The sequence below is a fragment of the Camelus bactrianus genome, chromosome 2, assembly GCF_048773025.1.
Source record: "Camelus bactrianus isolate YW-2024 breed Bactrian camel chromosome 2, ASM4877302v1, whole genome shotgun sequence".
Taxonomy (NCBI): domain Eukaryota; kingdom Metazoa; phylum Chordata; class Mammalia; order Artiodactyla; family Camelidae; genus Camelus; species Camelus bactrianus.
Window position 1 is genome coordinate 44720419 of NC_133540.1, and position 17914 is coordinate 44738332.

General features: G+C 32.9%; 1 protein-coding gene across 10 annotated transcripts in view; it reads left to right on the top strand.

Annotated features, from left to right (window-relative positions):
- Positions 1-17914, top strand: part of SCLT1 (sodium channel and clathrin linker 1) — a 164438-nt gene that overhangs the window by 64449 nt on the left and 82075 nt on the right. For all 10 annotated transcript variants that reach the window (XM_074378673.1, XM_074378670.1, XM_074378669.1 and 7 more), the window contains 4 exons: positions 2314-2404; positions 5574-5665; positions 13983-14160; positions 16743-16841. In XM_074378673.1, coding sequence (XP_074234774.1) covers positions 2314-2404; positions 5574-5665; positions 13983-14160; positions 16743-16841 — 460 coding nt within the window. The remainder of the gene's footprint in view (positions 1-2313; positions 2405-5573; positions 5666-13982; positions 14161-16742; positions 16842-17914) is intronic.

A 17914-nucleotide genomic window follows, 5' to 3' on the forward strand; every position in this document is an offset into this window, starting at 1 on the left:
TCTTGAGGAATTTATCAGAAAAGGCAGGCAAAGGCTACTTAAGTCAAGCATGTAAACAAATAGACAAGGATATGTTTAAGAAACAGGATTTGGTAGTCTCTCCTACCTGTAACAGAAATTATATGAGGGGAATTAGCAAGAGATGAGATGTTTGAGGTCAGATGATGACTAACTTTATGTGTCATGCAGAAAAGTGCTGATTATATGCCCAAGGAAGTGGGGAACCCAGAAATCATTATTAAACAAGAATTTTTATCACCAGATAATTTTTTTTTTTGCAGATGAGATTCATTGTAGAGGATGAATTAAAGAGGAGACCAGCAGCAAAGAAATCAGTTTGAAATCCATTGGAATAGTCCTGGAAAGTTATGATGAGATCAAACATTGGGCCATGAAAGTGGAAATGGAATACACAATTGAGAGAAAATTTAGAAGTAGAATCATTAGGCAAATTAGATAGAAATCAGGAAATCATGTATTATAGAACTTTAGTTTTGGCACATTATCTAATCTACTTCTCTGTTGTTGGATATGAGACCGCTGAGACACTCTTGTGGTCAAGTGAAGTACATTAAGCCTCATCACTGGTTAGTGACAGAACTGAGTTCCTTACTCTAGGATCCTCTACCTTGGACCTCATTCCTACTGTGTCTCTAACACAATTTTTTTTTCTTTAATCATGCTCTGACCTTACATTTCTTTACAGTTTACAGTGCACTTTAATGTACATTATCTATTTTGACTTGTGCAGCAACTCCGTGACACAAGTAGAACAAGCATTATTATCCCCTTTCTAAAGGCAAGAAAACTAAGTCAGAGTGGATGCTATGCTTAGTCAGAGGTTACTCAATTTTATCATTACCGGATAAATATCTTACCCCTTCAGTTTTTCCTTTTAAAATAAAAAGAATTTTATATCTGGTAGATTTATTTATTGATTTATATAGTAGATTCACTTCTGAAATTATCTCTAAGCTTAGATTTTACATGCACTGGTATAAGGTAGTTTTTGTTTTTTGTTTTTGTTTTGTCATCTGATGAATCATTTTGCAAGCAGAAAAAAAATTATTTTATCTGATAGTCAAATTTTTATAAATTGGAGATATTTAAAGCAAAGCATTTCCTTATATGCTTAATCTTATGCAGTATTATTGGGGCTATTTTTTAGCTGCCAGTATATCAGAGGACTCTGTTTAAATATCAGTTTCATTGCTTACCTGTGAATACTTGCAAGTTAGCAAACCTCTGTCAACCTTACTCTCTAGACTTCAGTTTGATATAACAATATTACTTAATGCACAGAGTTATTGTGGTGAGACAGTGTCTACAAAGCATTTAGGACAGTTCCTGGAACCTAGTAATTACCTGATACATTTTAGCTATTATTAGCTTTTTTATTTCCTGTTGTTTTATGCTAATCAATAATGTAATTCTGAATACCGTTAAGAGTCAAAGTAAGTGAATTGACATTTATTGTGAATTTTGCATCAAATAATTTATTTACGTTCTACAGCATTAATGTGGTTTATATTTATAATACATACATGAAATAAAAAGAAATAAATATAGGCAGTTCCTAAAGTACCTTCCTTCCTGAAAAGTATATTTTTTAACATAATCCACATGTTCTTTATTTATACTTAGTGCTTAATTGGTATGATATTAAAAAGTCTTTTTCTGTTTCAGAAAGTCTTATTTTATTATTCTAAAATCTTTATAGGGAGTGGAGGAGATACTGAAACTTACTTGATAATATTAGAATATTCAAAAACTTGTCCTTTTTGTCCTTTGCACCTACAGTCTCTGAAGAAAGTAGATATTAGACTATCTTGAGACCAGTGTTTCAATTCATTATGTTACGTACTTCTAGTGTTTGGGGAATGATCAAGGTGTTGAAGCTTGGATTCATTTTCATAAAAAGGCCCATTAGCAATACTTCTCTAACTCTATTTGGGAAATTATAGATGTAACTGTATTCTACTTAATGCACTGACATTCTTGTTAGGTAATTCATTATGATGATAAAGTTCTTCTTCATGAAATCTATTGAATTATTTGAGTATAAAATATAATTTATCCAAATAAAGTATTAATGACTCCCACTTCGCGCTCACTCTTTCAAATATACTTTTTCTTCTTTACTCTTTTCCACATACATTTACTAGAAATAAAGGAATCTTTCAATATTAACCCCTTACATCCATTTTTAGGTGCATAATGGTTAGTACTGATTTTACCAAATTTAAATTTCTTTTCTAATTTTAAAAAAATTTTGTGGTCTATGAAAACAGTGTTTTTTACTTTGTGTTTTAGGCAAGCCAAGTTAGATCTGAGAGTTGCAGCAGCAAAAGTGGAAGAGTTAACTAAAGTGACTGAAGATCTTCAAGGACAGATGCAAAAGAAGGTATTTTCCTTTTTTCTAAGACAAGTGGATGCAGATGCCTGTAGCATAGTTTTCTATGTATCTTAATGTTGATCTGTTGTGGATTAGTGTTAAAGAGCGTTGCTGGAAAATGAATTTATCATTTTGTTGCCCTCTATATATAAAGTTAGGAAGCTAAATTATAATATTGGAAATAACTTTTTATCTCTATTTACTTTATGCTAAGTCAATAAAACATCATAACATCATAATCATCCCTAAATACATCATTACTGAAATGCTTGTTAATGCAAAATCAGGTTTTGATTAATTGGTTACATGTAGATGGAAAAGAAGTATTTAATACTACATTTTGTTTACTATATTTTGTGCTATTTATTGGCATAAGAGACTTTCTTTTTATGTGTAATAGGGAAGTTTCAAGAATATATCAAGGAAAAGTCAGGCTTTAGATTTAGATGGATCTAATTATTAAAGTTTTAACCCTGTCACTTATTAGCTGTGAAACTTTTTTGAGCCTTATTTCCAAATATGTAAAAGTTGGTTATAGATTTCCAATAATGGTGGATTTGTGAAAGGCCTATGCAAACCTTCTCATATATAATAGTTAAAAAATTGGATAAGTTTTTTGAAACACTGCAAAGCACCCCAAAACAGAAAGACACTGAAAGAGAGAATTATGAGTTTTTAACTTTCTGACCTGAGAGTTCTCCCTAACCCCTACAGCTATGCTTCAGAAAACAAAAGCTTTATATGCACTTATAGTGGCTCCCAAGATCAAAGTTTAGGGCTCAGTTGAGAATTTAAAGAAGAAATATTAGCAGCAAGAGAGCCACACAAACGATAAAAATTGAGACCCAAATTCTGAGAATAAACTGACCAGGTTCATAACTGACAGTCAAACTAAGTGTCCAGGGCTAGGATAGGGTCCCCAGGAACCCAGTGAAGAAGTAGGCAGAGACCTGAGAGAAATCTGCTCTTGAAAGATACAGCTGTATGGAACTAGATATTTAGGTTTGCTGCTTTTTATAATTGAGTGCATTCCCAAAATGTGTGCAGCTTGAGCAGGAAAGCTGAAGCATGAGTGTTTGAATATCTGTGGACAGAACCTAAAGCTGGCAGAGCAGCTGGAAATTACAAGGGGATCTCTAAGAGCAACAAACAACAAAGAGGATGAGCCCTACCTCTACCCAGATCTTGACTAATCCTCACATTACACAGACACAGTGAGTTTCCTGGGAGCCTAGCAAAAAAATTTAACAGTGGAAAAAAATTAGACTCATCACAGATGGCAGCTGCTACATACTGTGGGGAAGACACTTCAGAGTTTGAGTCTAGGCAAGATAATTGCCTAACTGAGCAAAAAAGCTAATAATCTTCAAAAGAGCAAAACAGAATCCAGAGAAACAACGATACATTATCTTTGTTATCCAATTTTCAACCAAAACTTACTAGACACTGAAGCGTGACTGCTAGGGGGAGGGTGAAAGAGGAAAGTCAATAGAAACTCACTTTCAGTGAGTTTGGATTTAGCTGTTGGATTTAACAGGCAGAGACTTCAAATAAGCTATTATGTTCAAGGAATTAAAATCTATTTTTAAATTACAGTAAAATATGTTTCAGTGAAGGAACAGATAGAGAATTTTTAATTGAGAACTAGAAAATAATTTTAAAAATAGAAATTCTAGAGTTTGAAAGTAAAACAACCCAAATAAAAATGTCATTAGATGGCTTCAAAAGTTAATTGGAAAAAGCAAAATAATCACTGAACTTGAAGACTGATCAATAGAAACGTTCCTATTCAAAGAATAGAGTTTAAAAGATGGAAGAAAAATGAACAGAACCTCAGTGATCTGTGGGACAATATGAAGCAAGCCAATGCAAGTGTGGTTGGAATAGGGGTAGGGGAGTGGGAGCAGTGCAGAAAAGATGTTCAAAGAAATAATAGCTGAAATCTTTCAAAATTTAGTGGAAAACATTAACAGAGCCAAGGATCTCATTGAACCCTTAGCGAGATGAATACAAAGAAAATCACTTTCAACACATCATGACAACACCGACAGCCAGTTAAAAAGAGAAAACTTAAAAGCAGCAGTAGAAAAATGGCGTGAACAGGGGAATAGAGATAAGAATAATGGCTGACTTCTCAAGAAATTGTGGAAGCAGAAAACACTGGAGTAATATATCTGAACTGCTGAAGGGAAAAATAATGCTCATTAAGAATTCTGTGTCCAGTGAAACTGTGCTTCAAAAATGAGGGCAAAATAAAGGCATTTTCAGGTAAACAAAAACTGAGAAAATGTGTCACTTAGTGTAGCTGTTCTTCAAAAAATTCTTTAGGCTGAAAGGAAATAACATCAGTTGGCAACTCAGATGTAAGAAGAAATTAAGAGCAACAGGAATTTTAAATATGAAAGATATATATACATACTTTTCTTTTCTCTTATTAGTACCTTAAAAGACTTGAATGCTAAAAGCAGAACTTAACACTATTTGATGGGCTTATAAAGTATGTAGGTATAATATATGACAACAATGACACTAAAGACTAGGATGATACATGGAAATAAATACACTGTTGCAAGGTTCCAGTGTTTTCTCTGAATTAATTAACTATTAACTAAATAAATTGGGATAAGTTAGAGATGCAAATTGTAGCTAGGGCAACCACTAAAAAATAATTCAAAGAGGTATAACTAAAAACCAATAGAAGACCAACAAAAAAGGCCAGAAAGGATGAACAGGAAATTTTTTAAAGATGGTGCAAATAGAACCTGTTCATTTATTTTGAAGCAACACTGTTCAAAAAAGAAATAATCTACGATTATAATGGGATGCAGTGTAACCTAGTTAAAAGAACACATGCTAAGGGCAGACAGTCTGCATACAAATTCCTGCCTTGTTTTGTTAGACTTGGGCCATAAAAATAATTTGAAATATTGGTAGAAATCTGTATGTAGTGACTGTTTTGGTTATTGTTTTTCTAATACAGAATTGATAGTGAGGTTCTCATCTCCCTTTTTTAGTATATGCATGATTTGCTCCCAAAGTGATAGTGCTTCTTTAAACTTACATATGAAATTCTAGAAATACAGTAACTTTATATAATGAACTGCTTTCTTTATGCTATTTAACGGTGCTTTGAATTTTCACATACTCAAGATAAGCATACAGTTTCTTTATTTTCTAGGAGGAGGATATTGTGTCTGCCCAAGGAAGAGAGGAAGCATCAGATAGGCGCTTACAGCAGTTGCAATCTAGTATAAAACAATTAGAAACAAGGTAAATACATCTGGCTTTGTTTATATGCTTCGAAAGTGATTCCACATTAGAATTTCAGTTTATGGTATTTTCTAGAATATATATTTTACAAGTGCTGAGTGAACTGTAAGTATAAGTTTAAAATCTGGTTTGCTGGACATTTTTAAAAATCATATTCAAAAGATTGGTGTATTTTAAACACATGTTCAAGAATCATTTTTTCTTTATCTTTTTTCCAAAACAGTAATAGTCAAATTTAGTCCCAAAACCAAAAATACTCTTTTTATCTTAAAGCAGGGGGAAAATAATAGTGAAGTTGGGTAAAAATTACATAGAAAAATAATTTCTCACTGAGTGGATACCCAAGAGAAAGAATACTTGAGGAATCATTATAGATGTGTTTCTTGGAGCCTTACAGAACAATAATTTTCAGTCATCTTTGAAGGTGTGGGCTACTTTTTAAATACATTCTGTAGCTTTGTCTTTAATTGCTGTCTTAATGCAGATGTTCACTCTAGAATCTTTTGTTGTCATTTTCTAGTTCTTGTTGGACGTTCCCTTAAGAAACTTGAAAATTGTCATTTGTAATCTATTAAAGATACAGTGACTACAGCCCATAAGATCACATTATGGTTTGTAGTCGAAAAATGTACTCTTTTTACTGAAGTCTGTTACACTCAGAAAGAGTCTACTGATCTTGAGCACCTCAAAAATTGAGATCTCAGTTCTAGTCACATACCCATGACTGATATTTTTTATTCAGAAACAAATTAGTAGCTTTGAACTTCTGTTTTCTCTTATCCAAAATGTTAATGAAAGTCATTTCTTTGTTCACTGAGTTCAGAACTAATTGATTTTAACCTCTAACTTAGACTCTGGTGAAAGGAGTTGTATTTTTTTAAGTGCTAGAATTCTCTGGGTTTTGTTTTTCATTTTCAAAAGTTTTCAGCAGTTGAGTGATTATTTGACTGCTTTCTTCAACTTCTTTTTGTTAAACTTAGAGAAAAAGTTTGTGGTTGTCACTTCTGTTATTTCAGTAGCATTCTATGCTGTGAAAATAAATGCTAGACGCTTGAAACAGTGAAATTGGAATGAGTGAATTTCACTTCCTTCGATCTGGATAGGATTTCATAAGGAATCGAAGTTGTTCATTCATTAGTGCTTTAAGTTGTCTTTTTAGTGTTGAAGGTATGGGGATTTTTTTTAATTGTTTTATTTTGTTTTGCTTTTAGTCTAAAGTTATAAGCTAACTAAACAGCTTCCTAAGAAGAGATCACTGCATTGTAAGAAAATCTCAGGATATTTTTTAAAGTCTAGTGTTCAGCTAGTTACCCCTGGCAAGGAAATTTTTACATTGGCTGTCTTTTGAAGCTATTATAATAACATTGTTTATATTATGATTAAAAAGTTACATTTTGAAGTTTAAAAAATCTTTTATTTTTATATAAGAGAAAGCAGAGTTATTAGTGTAGTTGATATGTATTTCTGAACAATGTTCAGCCAATGTTTTAGGTGTGAATATATCCTATTTAATGAACTACCAGATAGAAAAGCTATGTTTTTAATGGTCATCTTTTTTCTATTAAAAAAAAGACATTTTGGCCTTAGCAAATACTGAATTATTGATAATTATTTATTATTTATTTCTAAAATTATTATTTGTGATCCTTTTAAATGCCACAGACATCTAAGAAGCATAAATCATTTCTTTCCATCTTCCAAAGAAAGGCCTCCCCTCCTGCCTTTAAAGATAACTCATGGTTACTGGGAATTATATTCGGGGAATGACAGTCCTCTCTGAGAAAGGCTGCTAGTTTGTATATGCCCTGCTAAATAAGACCAGAGTGAAATGAAGAGAATTGCTTTAAACTTTTTAAATTTGGTGCTTTTTTAATTTAGTGTTTTCTTTCAAAATAAGAACATGCAAATAAGAGCAAGAAATCTTTATTTAGGTGACTGGTGAAAAGTGATTTTCATTTGAACCACTGTTCAACTTTTTGTTTGCTATCCCTACTCCTAAGCAAAATAGACTGTATGAATCTTTTAATTGAAGATATTGAAATATGGTCCTGATTATATGTGGAATAGGAGGCCATGCATTGGAAATTAATGAATATGAATGGATGAAGTATAGAGGGCCTTGTGAGTAAGGTAAAGTTGAATTTGAATTTCATGCAGTATATTACAGATTCTTTAACTGGGACTACATGATGAAATTAATCTTTATGAAGATTAATTTGATGGTATTTTAAAGGTGAGGATGTCTGGGGACAGGAATATAAATTGTTGGAGTAGAAAGATTTGAGATTTAGAGGCAAACAATTTCTGGTTCTAGTATTATGTTTTTGTATATTGGGAAAGTTAACCACCCTCACTTAGCTTCAATTTCTTTAGAATTAATTGAAGTAAGAATATATAGGTGACCCAGCACCAAGTTTATTATTTTCTTCCTTAAATCTTCCACTTCTTTCAGACAAAGGATAACTTCTCCCTAGAAAATTCAAAATTATTTCACTTTAAACTTTTATGTCTTATAAGATTTAGCATTTTACACAGTCAGCAGACATTTGGAAGAGAACTAGTTTACTTAAAAGACTAATAAACTATATTCTCAAAGGTAAATTTTTTTTTTAAGTTTCAATGGCCTTAATGAAATAGAACAAGGTAGGAAGAAGGGCTATAAGCAAATGTTACAAAGAATAAAATAGTCTTTAATGTTACATAGAATGACAACCTTCCATCCGCTGCCTCAGATTAGTCTTTTCATAAGGACTGATGCAAGCTCTTACCCTAAAACTTCAATTCATTGTGGTCCTAGAACTTCCTTCTTACCACTCCTATGTTGTATCCTGTGTCTTTTGCATCCCACAGTTGCTAATTTCTTTGTTGACTCTCAAATTTTAATGGATACCATAACTGAATACACATGGGAAGTACATTTTTTAAGACCTTGCTTATTTAGAAATATCTTTACCCTACCTTTAAAGGTGTTTGATAGTTTGGCTGAGCAGTGAATCCTAGATTGGAAATCCTAGGTTTTAAATTTTTTCTTAAAGTGTAGAGATATTTTCCTTATATTACCTAAGTTCCAGCTGTTAAAAAAAAATTTCCTGTGCCATTCAAAATTCCAGTTCTTTGTATTTGCCCTGTTTTTTTTTTTTTCCCCTCTGGAGAGTTTCAGGATCATACACCCCACCACAATTAATATTCTAATTGTGCAATGTGCATATTTAGTTAAGAATCCTTTTCTATTTGGGACATTTCAATCTAGAAATTCATGTTCTTCAACTTTGTGAATTTTTCATGGATTTTCAATTTAATCATTTTTTTTCATTTTTTCTGTTTTTTTCATTTTTTTTGGTAGTTGTTATTAGCTGAGTAATGTGTCTAATGGATTGATTCCCTAACTTTCATGCCTTTTCTCTCCCATTTTCCATTTCTTCATTTATTTTCTACTAACTTGGAAGTTTCCTTAAATTTTCTTCTAATTAACCATTTTTTGAATATTTTATTTTAGCTATCATAAATTTTTAAAGAGCCACTTATGCTCTGAATGTTTCTTTTTCTATAGTATCAGTATAAATGTTACATCATCTCTTAGTAAGTATATTAAATATATTTTTAAAGTTTTCGTCTGCTATCTGCATTGTCTCTGCTTTTGCTACATTCCTTTTTCATGTGTGCCTGTCTGCCTTCCTTGAAATGTTTTGGTGATCCTTTCTGTCCACTGATATTTAAAAGTATGACACCAAAGTGCTCACTTCAGCAGTACATATACTGAAAACTGGAACATACAGGGAAAATTACCATGGCCTACACTCAAATCCATGAAGTGTTCCATATTTTTAAAAACTGAACTCATAGATACAGAACAGACTGGTGGTTGCCAGAGGCAGGGAGGTAGGGGGGGAGCAAAATAGGTGAAAGGATCGAAAGGTACATACTTCAGTTTTAAAAGAAATGAGTCATGGAGATGTAATGTATAGCCCGGTGACTATATTTAACAATACTGTGTTGTATATTTGAAAGTTGCTAAGAGAATAGATCTTAAAAGTTCTTATCACAAGAAAAAAATTGTAACTATATGGGGTGATGGATACTAACTGGACTTTGGTGATTATTTCAAAATATATCAAATATCAAATTATGTTTTACACCTGAAACTAATACGCAGTTGTCCCTCAGTATCCAACAGGTTTTGGTTCCAGAACCCTGTGGATACTAAAATCTGTGGATGTCCAAGTCCCTTATATAAAAAGGTGTAGTATTTGCATAAAACCTGCACATCCTTGCATATACTTTGAATCACCTTTAAATTAATTACTGATACAATATAAATGCTGTGTAAATAGTTGCTGGTGCATGGCAAATTTAAGTTTTTCTCTCTGGAACTTTTTGTAATTTTTTTCCAAATATTTTTAATCTGTGGTTGGCTGAATCCATGACGTAGAAATTGCCGATATAGAGGGTTGACTATAATGTTTTATGTCAATTATATCTCAATTTAAAAAAATTAAGACACCAAAAAGTAGATAGGTAGTTAGGTGTGTATAGATGGACTTACAGTCTGACAGACTTACTGTATTATGTTTAGGCAGTGAGCTGACTTTTTCCTTGGACAATCCCCAGATATCAAAAACTGGGGGTGCTCTTTCTTGGGCCAGTTTCTTCAGGTTGGGATCCACCAGTCTTCTGCTGCGGGCTGGGAATGTAAGTGCACAAGCCTGAGTGTATTCCAAAACTGAGGAAAGATTCTGGGGGGTAATATTGTTCCATATGCAAGCTTTAATTCAGCACCGTGGGCTTTAGTATGTCTCCTCACCCCAACTTTACTTGAAGTGATAGCCTCTTGCTGTATACTAACAGATACATAGATCTATGAGTTGAATCTGTATTAAGTGGAAGTTTCTGTTTGGCAGTCTAGCATATTTATTAGGATCGCTTACTCTGGACCCAAACTGACTTGAGTTCAAGCTCCAGCTTCACCAATAACTAGATCAATAACCATGGGCAAGTTACTTACCCTCATTGTATGTAAGTTTCCCTTTGTATAAAATAAATATAATGATTTAAGCTCCCTCATTGGCTATATGATACTAGCTTCATATCTACCTCATAGGCTAATGATATAACCTGTTTCATAGTGTTTTTGAAAATATTGAGGATTATGTTTTCTTAATTTAAAAAAATTTTTTATTGAAATACAGTCAATTACAATGTGTCAATTTCTGGTGTACAGCACAATGTCCCAGTCTTGTATATACATACATATATTTGTTTTCATATTTTGATTATGTTTTTCTTTAACATATGTAAAGTACCCAGTACAAAGTGTGTTCTTACAAGTGTTTGCTATTATCATTGATGTTGTTGTTGTTGTTGCTGTTGTTGTTGTTGTTGTTGTTGTTATTATTATTATTATTATTATATTATAAAGAGGGAACTTGGCCCAATTTTAGTAAGTTCCAAGAAAGGATTCTTATAAGATTTGGCTGTAGAGCATGTAGAAGTGCCTTTATGAGAATAAGAATAGTAGTAATACATCTTCTATGTTATAAAATTATGGAAACCTATAAATTATGAAGCTGATTATCTGAAGCTACTTTCCTGTAACTCTACTCCTAACACCAATCTGACTTTTCAGAGCCAAATGGTTACTGGATCTGCCAGACTGTTAAATACATATGAAACCTTTATTTGCAAGGCTTTTTCTGACATGGGTGAGTGTCAAGCTTGAAGACAAGAGTCAGAGAGTTTTGACTGAGGATTGGAATTCACCAAGTCCTAAACAGAGTTTGCCCTGTTGAGCCCCATGGGCTTTTGGAAGATGAAGTTTGCGTAAACTCTTCATGAGTCTACCTCCTCTACCTGGTCCCCAAGAGGCCATGGTGAAGCAAATGGGTGAACTGCTGCTAGTAAAGTGTCAAATGTCCTGTACCTCTGTGGGGAGGTGGCGATTGCTTCATCATCTACCACCATGCTTTAACCAAAGTAAGATGGAATGAATAATGTCATATACGTAAATCATTGAAGTATGAGAGGAGTGAATTCCATTAAAAGGCAGAGACTTGCAGATTTTAATTAAAAAGCAAGTCCTAGTAATATGTTACTTTAGAAAATACCTAAAAAAAAGAATAAATGAACAAAGATACTGAGAAAGGAAGGATGAAGAGGATCTGTTTTAAATTTTAAAGGTTTTAGTGGAGAATATTAACAACTATAAACAAGAAAACAAGAATGACAATATCACACAAAGTAGAGTTTAATGATAAAAGCACTAAACAGAATAAAGAGGGACCTTATCTAATGAAAAATGGCACCATTATGAAAAAGATACAACATTAATAAATCTAAATATGGCAGATAATAGGACAGCTAAACATGTAATGCAGAAGTTAGGAAATGCAAGGGTGATTTGATGAAAATACACTTATGGTTATTATTTTTGGCCATCTGCCTCTTACCTTCCTACAATGTTTGGGGAATTCCCCTCTTCATTGGAGACCATCCTAATCCTGTGATGAAGTTCCAGGCATGTTCCCTTACTATAAAGCTTCAAACTTGGTTCTCCAGCTCTCCTAGTGAGTCTGTGAATTTACCAATATCTTTTTTTTTTTTTTTTAATAAACTCTTTATCTGCTTAAATTGGAGTTAGTCTACTGCTGGCAACTAGGAACTCTGGCTAAAATACTGGTAGACTTTAACTCAGTTCATTCAGAATTAAACAGATCTACCCAGCAACAACAACAACAAAGGTTTAAAAATAGAGAAATTAAATAAAAGTGAGGCTGAGTCCTCTCAATTTCTAAAGCTGGGAAAATGTCAGGTGTGCTGGAGCAGGGATGCTTCCTCCTGGAACTCCTGTGTTTGGGTGTGGGTAGAAAGGGTGGGGAGAGAATACAGAAGGCTTCTCCTGCCAACACTTAGATAAAAGAAATGCTTGAAAAAAAACAAAGAAAAATATATAATGTAAGAGAGAATTGTCTTATCTGACATCAGAACATGTTATAAAGCCACTTAAATCAAATTAATATGATTTGGGCATAGAATAGACAAATAGGTCAGTGAAACATGACAATCCATAAGGAAGTCATAATTTGCATATTTTCGTTCTGATACGGAGTTATTTCAGTTCATCAGTTACTAATGGTACTCATGTAACTAGCCGTCAATCTGGGAGACAGGTAAACTAGACTCCTTCCTTATAGAACATTCAGAAGTAAATTCCAGATTGATTAAAGATTTACAGGTAAAAATATTAAAGGTAATTTTTCAAGGAATTCTAGGAGATGACATTACATTTATAAAAACTGAAATCCCAGATGTTGGGGAAAAAAGGTCAAATTTAGCTTTGTTAAAGGGAACATTTTAGTGTAATAAAGATATCCTAAATAGAGTCAATAGGCAACAACAGAAAGGTAGATTTGGGAAAAATATTTGCCATATAGAAGACTGAGGGTTAGTATCTTAATATTCAAAAAGTTCTTATAAAGAAAAGCAAAGTAAATAAGCCATCAGAAAAAATGGGCAAAGGCTATGAAGAGAAAATTCAAAGAAGACAAATCACATAGCTAACAAACTTTTAAAATAGGCTTAAATTCTCCAGTATTTAACAGTGAAGAGAAGTTACATCCATCAGACTAGGAAGGGAAAGAGGTTTGGGATGTATTGTTTAAGGGGATTTTTGTAAGATATTATTGAGTAAGAAAATCAAATGCAGAAAAGGGTGTATACTATGATCTTAATTTTTATAACATAAAATATTATGTTTAAAAACCAGTGGATAGATGTATATATACTGTGTATGTATATTTAAATGTATACTGTGTCGGTATAAAATGATATGTGTGATATTATGAACATGGAGAAAAATATTCAAAGATATACATTAGTAAGTTAACATGAGTTACTTGGGTAGAGAGTAGGAAAGGGGAATCAAGCAAAGATAAAAATAGACCATATAGATAGAACAACTATTCTTTAAGAATTTGCTTTATAACATTGTCATGTAACTATATGAGACAGTATGAGTTAACACAAGTAGAAAAGTGTAGAAAATGTAACATAATTAGTGTTAGAATACCTAGGCTTAGTCTTTGTCCCACTGCTCATTATTCATATGACCTTAATCAAATGTTTAAGCTCTCTGGGTCTGTCATTCTTTTAAATGGAAATAATGAAACTTATTTTACAGAACTTTTGAGTGGATCCAATGAGAAGATACATGTGAAAGTAACTGGAATAATGCTTGTCCTGTAACAGATGCTCTGTAAATCTCTTGTCTCCCTCCTTCTTTTTAAAAATATTTAACTTTTGCGATGTGACTATTAATTTTTAGGTTATGTGTGACAATCCAAGAAGCTACCCAATTAAGAGCAGAAAAAACACATTTGGAAAAACAGACCACAGAGTTACAAGCAAAGTGCAATGAATTAGAAGATGAGAAATATGAAGCTATTGTGAGAGCCAGAAATAGCATGCAACTCTTAGAAGAAGTTAACCTTCAAAAAAATCAGGTAAGAAAAGTAATAAACATGTTTATAAATAAGTAAAATAGGTAATAAAATATTTAACATTCCCCCGTGTGACCTGATAGTAAGGAAATCAATAACTACAGAATAAACACAGAAAAATGAAAGTACTATACTCATCATTAATAGACATGCTACACTCTTGATGTTAAGACTTAACATCATAAAATATGATAAAATGTCAACCTTCTCTGAAAACTTTCATATTAGAGTTTTTTTTAATGTCTGCAGTTCTTATGTAACTAATCTTCATCCCCTGTAGTCTCATACTTTTCAAAAAATCTGTTAAAGTACTTTACTGCAGCATGTGTACTCTATATATTTTATTCACTTGCATGAATCTTACTCATCTTTATTTCCGCTTTGTCACCTGTCCAATTACTCTAATAGAATAGAATCTTAATTGATGGGAATTAAATTTAGCCATAAAGATTTATTAACTGGAGCCTTCATGTCACCATGCTGTATTTTTTAACCCTCTAGATATTGTGATTACTGTGCTATTGCATATCATAGTTTTCATCTTGTACCACTTCCATATGAATGGTATATAATTTATAGAAGTCACAAAGTAGATAATTTGTTTTTAATGTTGCTGCCTCTCATTAAATTATTATTTCATTTAACCAACATTTATTGAATACCTAGTATATGCATAGCACTCCACTGGGAAGTATGGGGAATACAAAGGAAATATTTTGTTTTATTTATGCTTTCTTTTTCACATAGTAGACAGTTTTCCAAGAGCACTGTTAAAAACAAAATAAGCTATAAGTTGCATATTAAGAAGCCACTAAGATGTAAAAAAGAAATAATTATCCAAATCTAAGCTGTGGGAATGTTTTGGTACTTATTACACCTTTCAGCTAACATTCCCACCTGTGATCTGAATACTGTTTCTTTAGAATGGTTGAAAGGTGCAAAAGAGACAAAATGTTCTTGGGAGTTGCTCTAAACACCTAAGTTATTTAGAAAAATTAAGAGCAGGGCAAAACTGTTTATCTCTTCCCCCTGAAGCCTAGTCATATGAACATTCTTAACATCAGGTCACAAAGGTGAACATTTTGTGTGTAGCACGATGGACAGAGAAGGTAGTAGTGACACTCACTGCCTATCCCACAGATCTTCTCACCCAAGTCGTAGGTCAACAGACCTTTACAGAGGCTATTTATGGCCACGGTATTAAGTTCCCTCTTGACTTGTTGCTTAATTGCCAGAGGGTTCCCACCTTCAGTTGTTTGTTCCAAGAAGTCAAGGGTTCTTTCAGCCAATCATACACATAGGCAAGAAGCAACCTTAGTATAGTTTCCTTATGAAGCTTCCCTTTTCCCCATTGTCCTGTTCTCCCTGAAAAGGTTGTGACATCAAAAGAGCAATTAATTCTCACTAGTTTACCTATTTAAGCGGGAGAAGATTTATTAAACAATAAAAAGCAAAGATAGGAACATGTATGGTATCTTTGGAAGACAGTGGGGTCAAAACAAAGAGCCACTTACCTTGTAATGATATTTAAAAAAAAAAAAATTCACTCAAGACTAAAATCGGAGGAATTCCAGGCTCAGGAAGATCCTTGGACTAGAGATGTAAATTTGGGAATTGTCAGCATATAAATGGTATTTTAAAACCATGAGATTGGATTAGCCTACCAAGGGATGGATGCAGTTAGAGAAAAGAACCAAGGACTAAGTCTTGGGTAGTTAAGTATTAAAGAGGTTCAGGAGAAGAGGAAGAAACAGCAACGCACACTAAGAAGAAATAATCAGTGAGTTAAGAAGAGAACCAATACTGTGATGCGCTAAAAGCCAAATAAAAAAAGTAAAACAGAAATGAAAGTAATCCATTATCTCAAGTGCTGCTGACAGATATATAAGACAGTTACTCAAAATTGGCTCATGGGTTATCAGTATAGAGATCATTGGTGGTGAAAGCTTTATTGGAGTGAACATGAGAGTTTTAGAGATAAGCAAGTGTAGACTTCAGAGGAGTTTGCTCCACAGGGAAGCAAAGAAATGGAGTGTGACTAAGAACAGAACTAGGATTGTAAGAATATTTTGTAGGTGAAATATTTTGTAAATGAAAATGATTGGATAGTTAGAAATGTCATAGAGATGAAGTAGGTAGTGTCTACAGTAAAGGAGGTATGAAGCAACAAGGGACATAATTTGAAAAAAAATAAATAATGGAAAGAAAGGGAAACCGAAAAGATTTTTCTGAGAATATAATATTTAAACTTGATTACTTATTTTGTATAGGGAATAAAAGAGAAAGAAAATTCAAAAATAATTCTAAATATCCAGCTGTAGAGGTCAGAAGAGTCATGGCACTGCTTGAAATGTCGAAGGAAAAGAATAAATTTTTGGTTAAGACATGGTCAGGTGAGGAGTTTAGGGAAAATAAATGTCATTCATAACTTAGGCAAGATCTCCAAGTGGAGATGTCTCAGTAGTTTTGAATAAGATATATGCTTTCAAGAAAGTGATTAGTGGATAAGTTTTTACCCATTTATTATGTTATCTTTATTAATAATGATGCAGTCTATAATAACATCAAATTATTATTTTCTGAAGGCTCTGCTTGAGGAAAAGCAAAAAGAAGAAGATATAGAGAAAATGAAAGAAACCATTTCCCGGCTTCTGCAAGATGCCTCCGTAAGAACCAGGAAGGAAGTAAAGGATTTTTCATTATATTTAAAATCCAAAATTTTACAAAATTTCACAGCTTAAGACTAAATACTACCTGAGGTTTTGCCTGATTGACCTAGCTAATTAATTATCAGCTAATTGCATCAATTGTAGTAAATTTCCAATAAAAATCATTTCAAGATGGTAGCTCCTAACATTTGAGCTAGAGTGAGGCAGAGGGAATGGATAGGGGAAGTGGGAAGGAGAGAGATTTAGGCTAGGAATACAGTGCAGATTAACATACCTGAAACACAAAGTTAAAAAGAAAGCTCGAAAAGAAACTTAGAATTCATGAGAAGTAAGAGAAGAAAACCTACTGTTGTTTGCAGTATCTTAGAGTCTTGGGACCAGAGTACCAGAGAAATCTGCTTTAACCTCTTATTTTATTGGTAATGAGACTGAAACCTGTGAGAGGTTATTGACTCACTCAAAATTATATACTAATTAAAGCCAGAACTTAGACTCATGCCTTCTCTTGGCTATAGTGAGCCCAGCGTTGTTTCAGTCACATCATGCTGATACTTGTACAACTTATGAATTGTGGTGGTGTTTGCAATTCCATTATCAAGACTAAATCTTATATTTTTGTGTTAAAGCAATGATTTGGTTCTTGGTTAGAATTGTGAGCCTTATGAAAGTTAAAACTATCTTGGAAATACAAGTTTGCTTTCATATAGAAAGACAAAGAAGACATACATTTATTTGCCTTTTCCTCTGGTACAGATATGAATTAATTCGTAAGCAGTGTGATAAAGTTTGAAAGTGTAAAGTGACTTTAGGAGGAAGAAACCGCAAAAAAATATTTTAAAGATGAGAAACTGAAAAATAGAGTAGCTAACTAACTTGCTTAAGATTCCACCTCCAGGAAGTAGCAGAACTGGGTCACAAATGCAGTTCTTGATTCTTGAGCTCTACTCTCAATCACTGTGAGAAATTGTTTACCATTCATTTTGTATTGTTTTTATTTTTAGGACTTTTCAAACCCATAAAAAGTTTGAAAGAGCTGCATAATGAACACTTATTTACCTCTTACCCAGAAAACTCTTAGTATCTTGCCA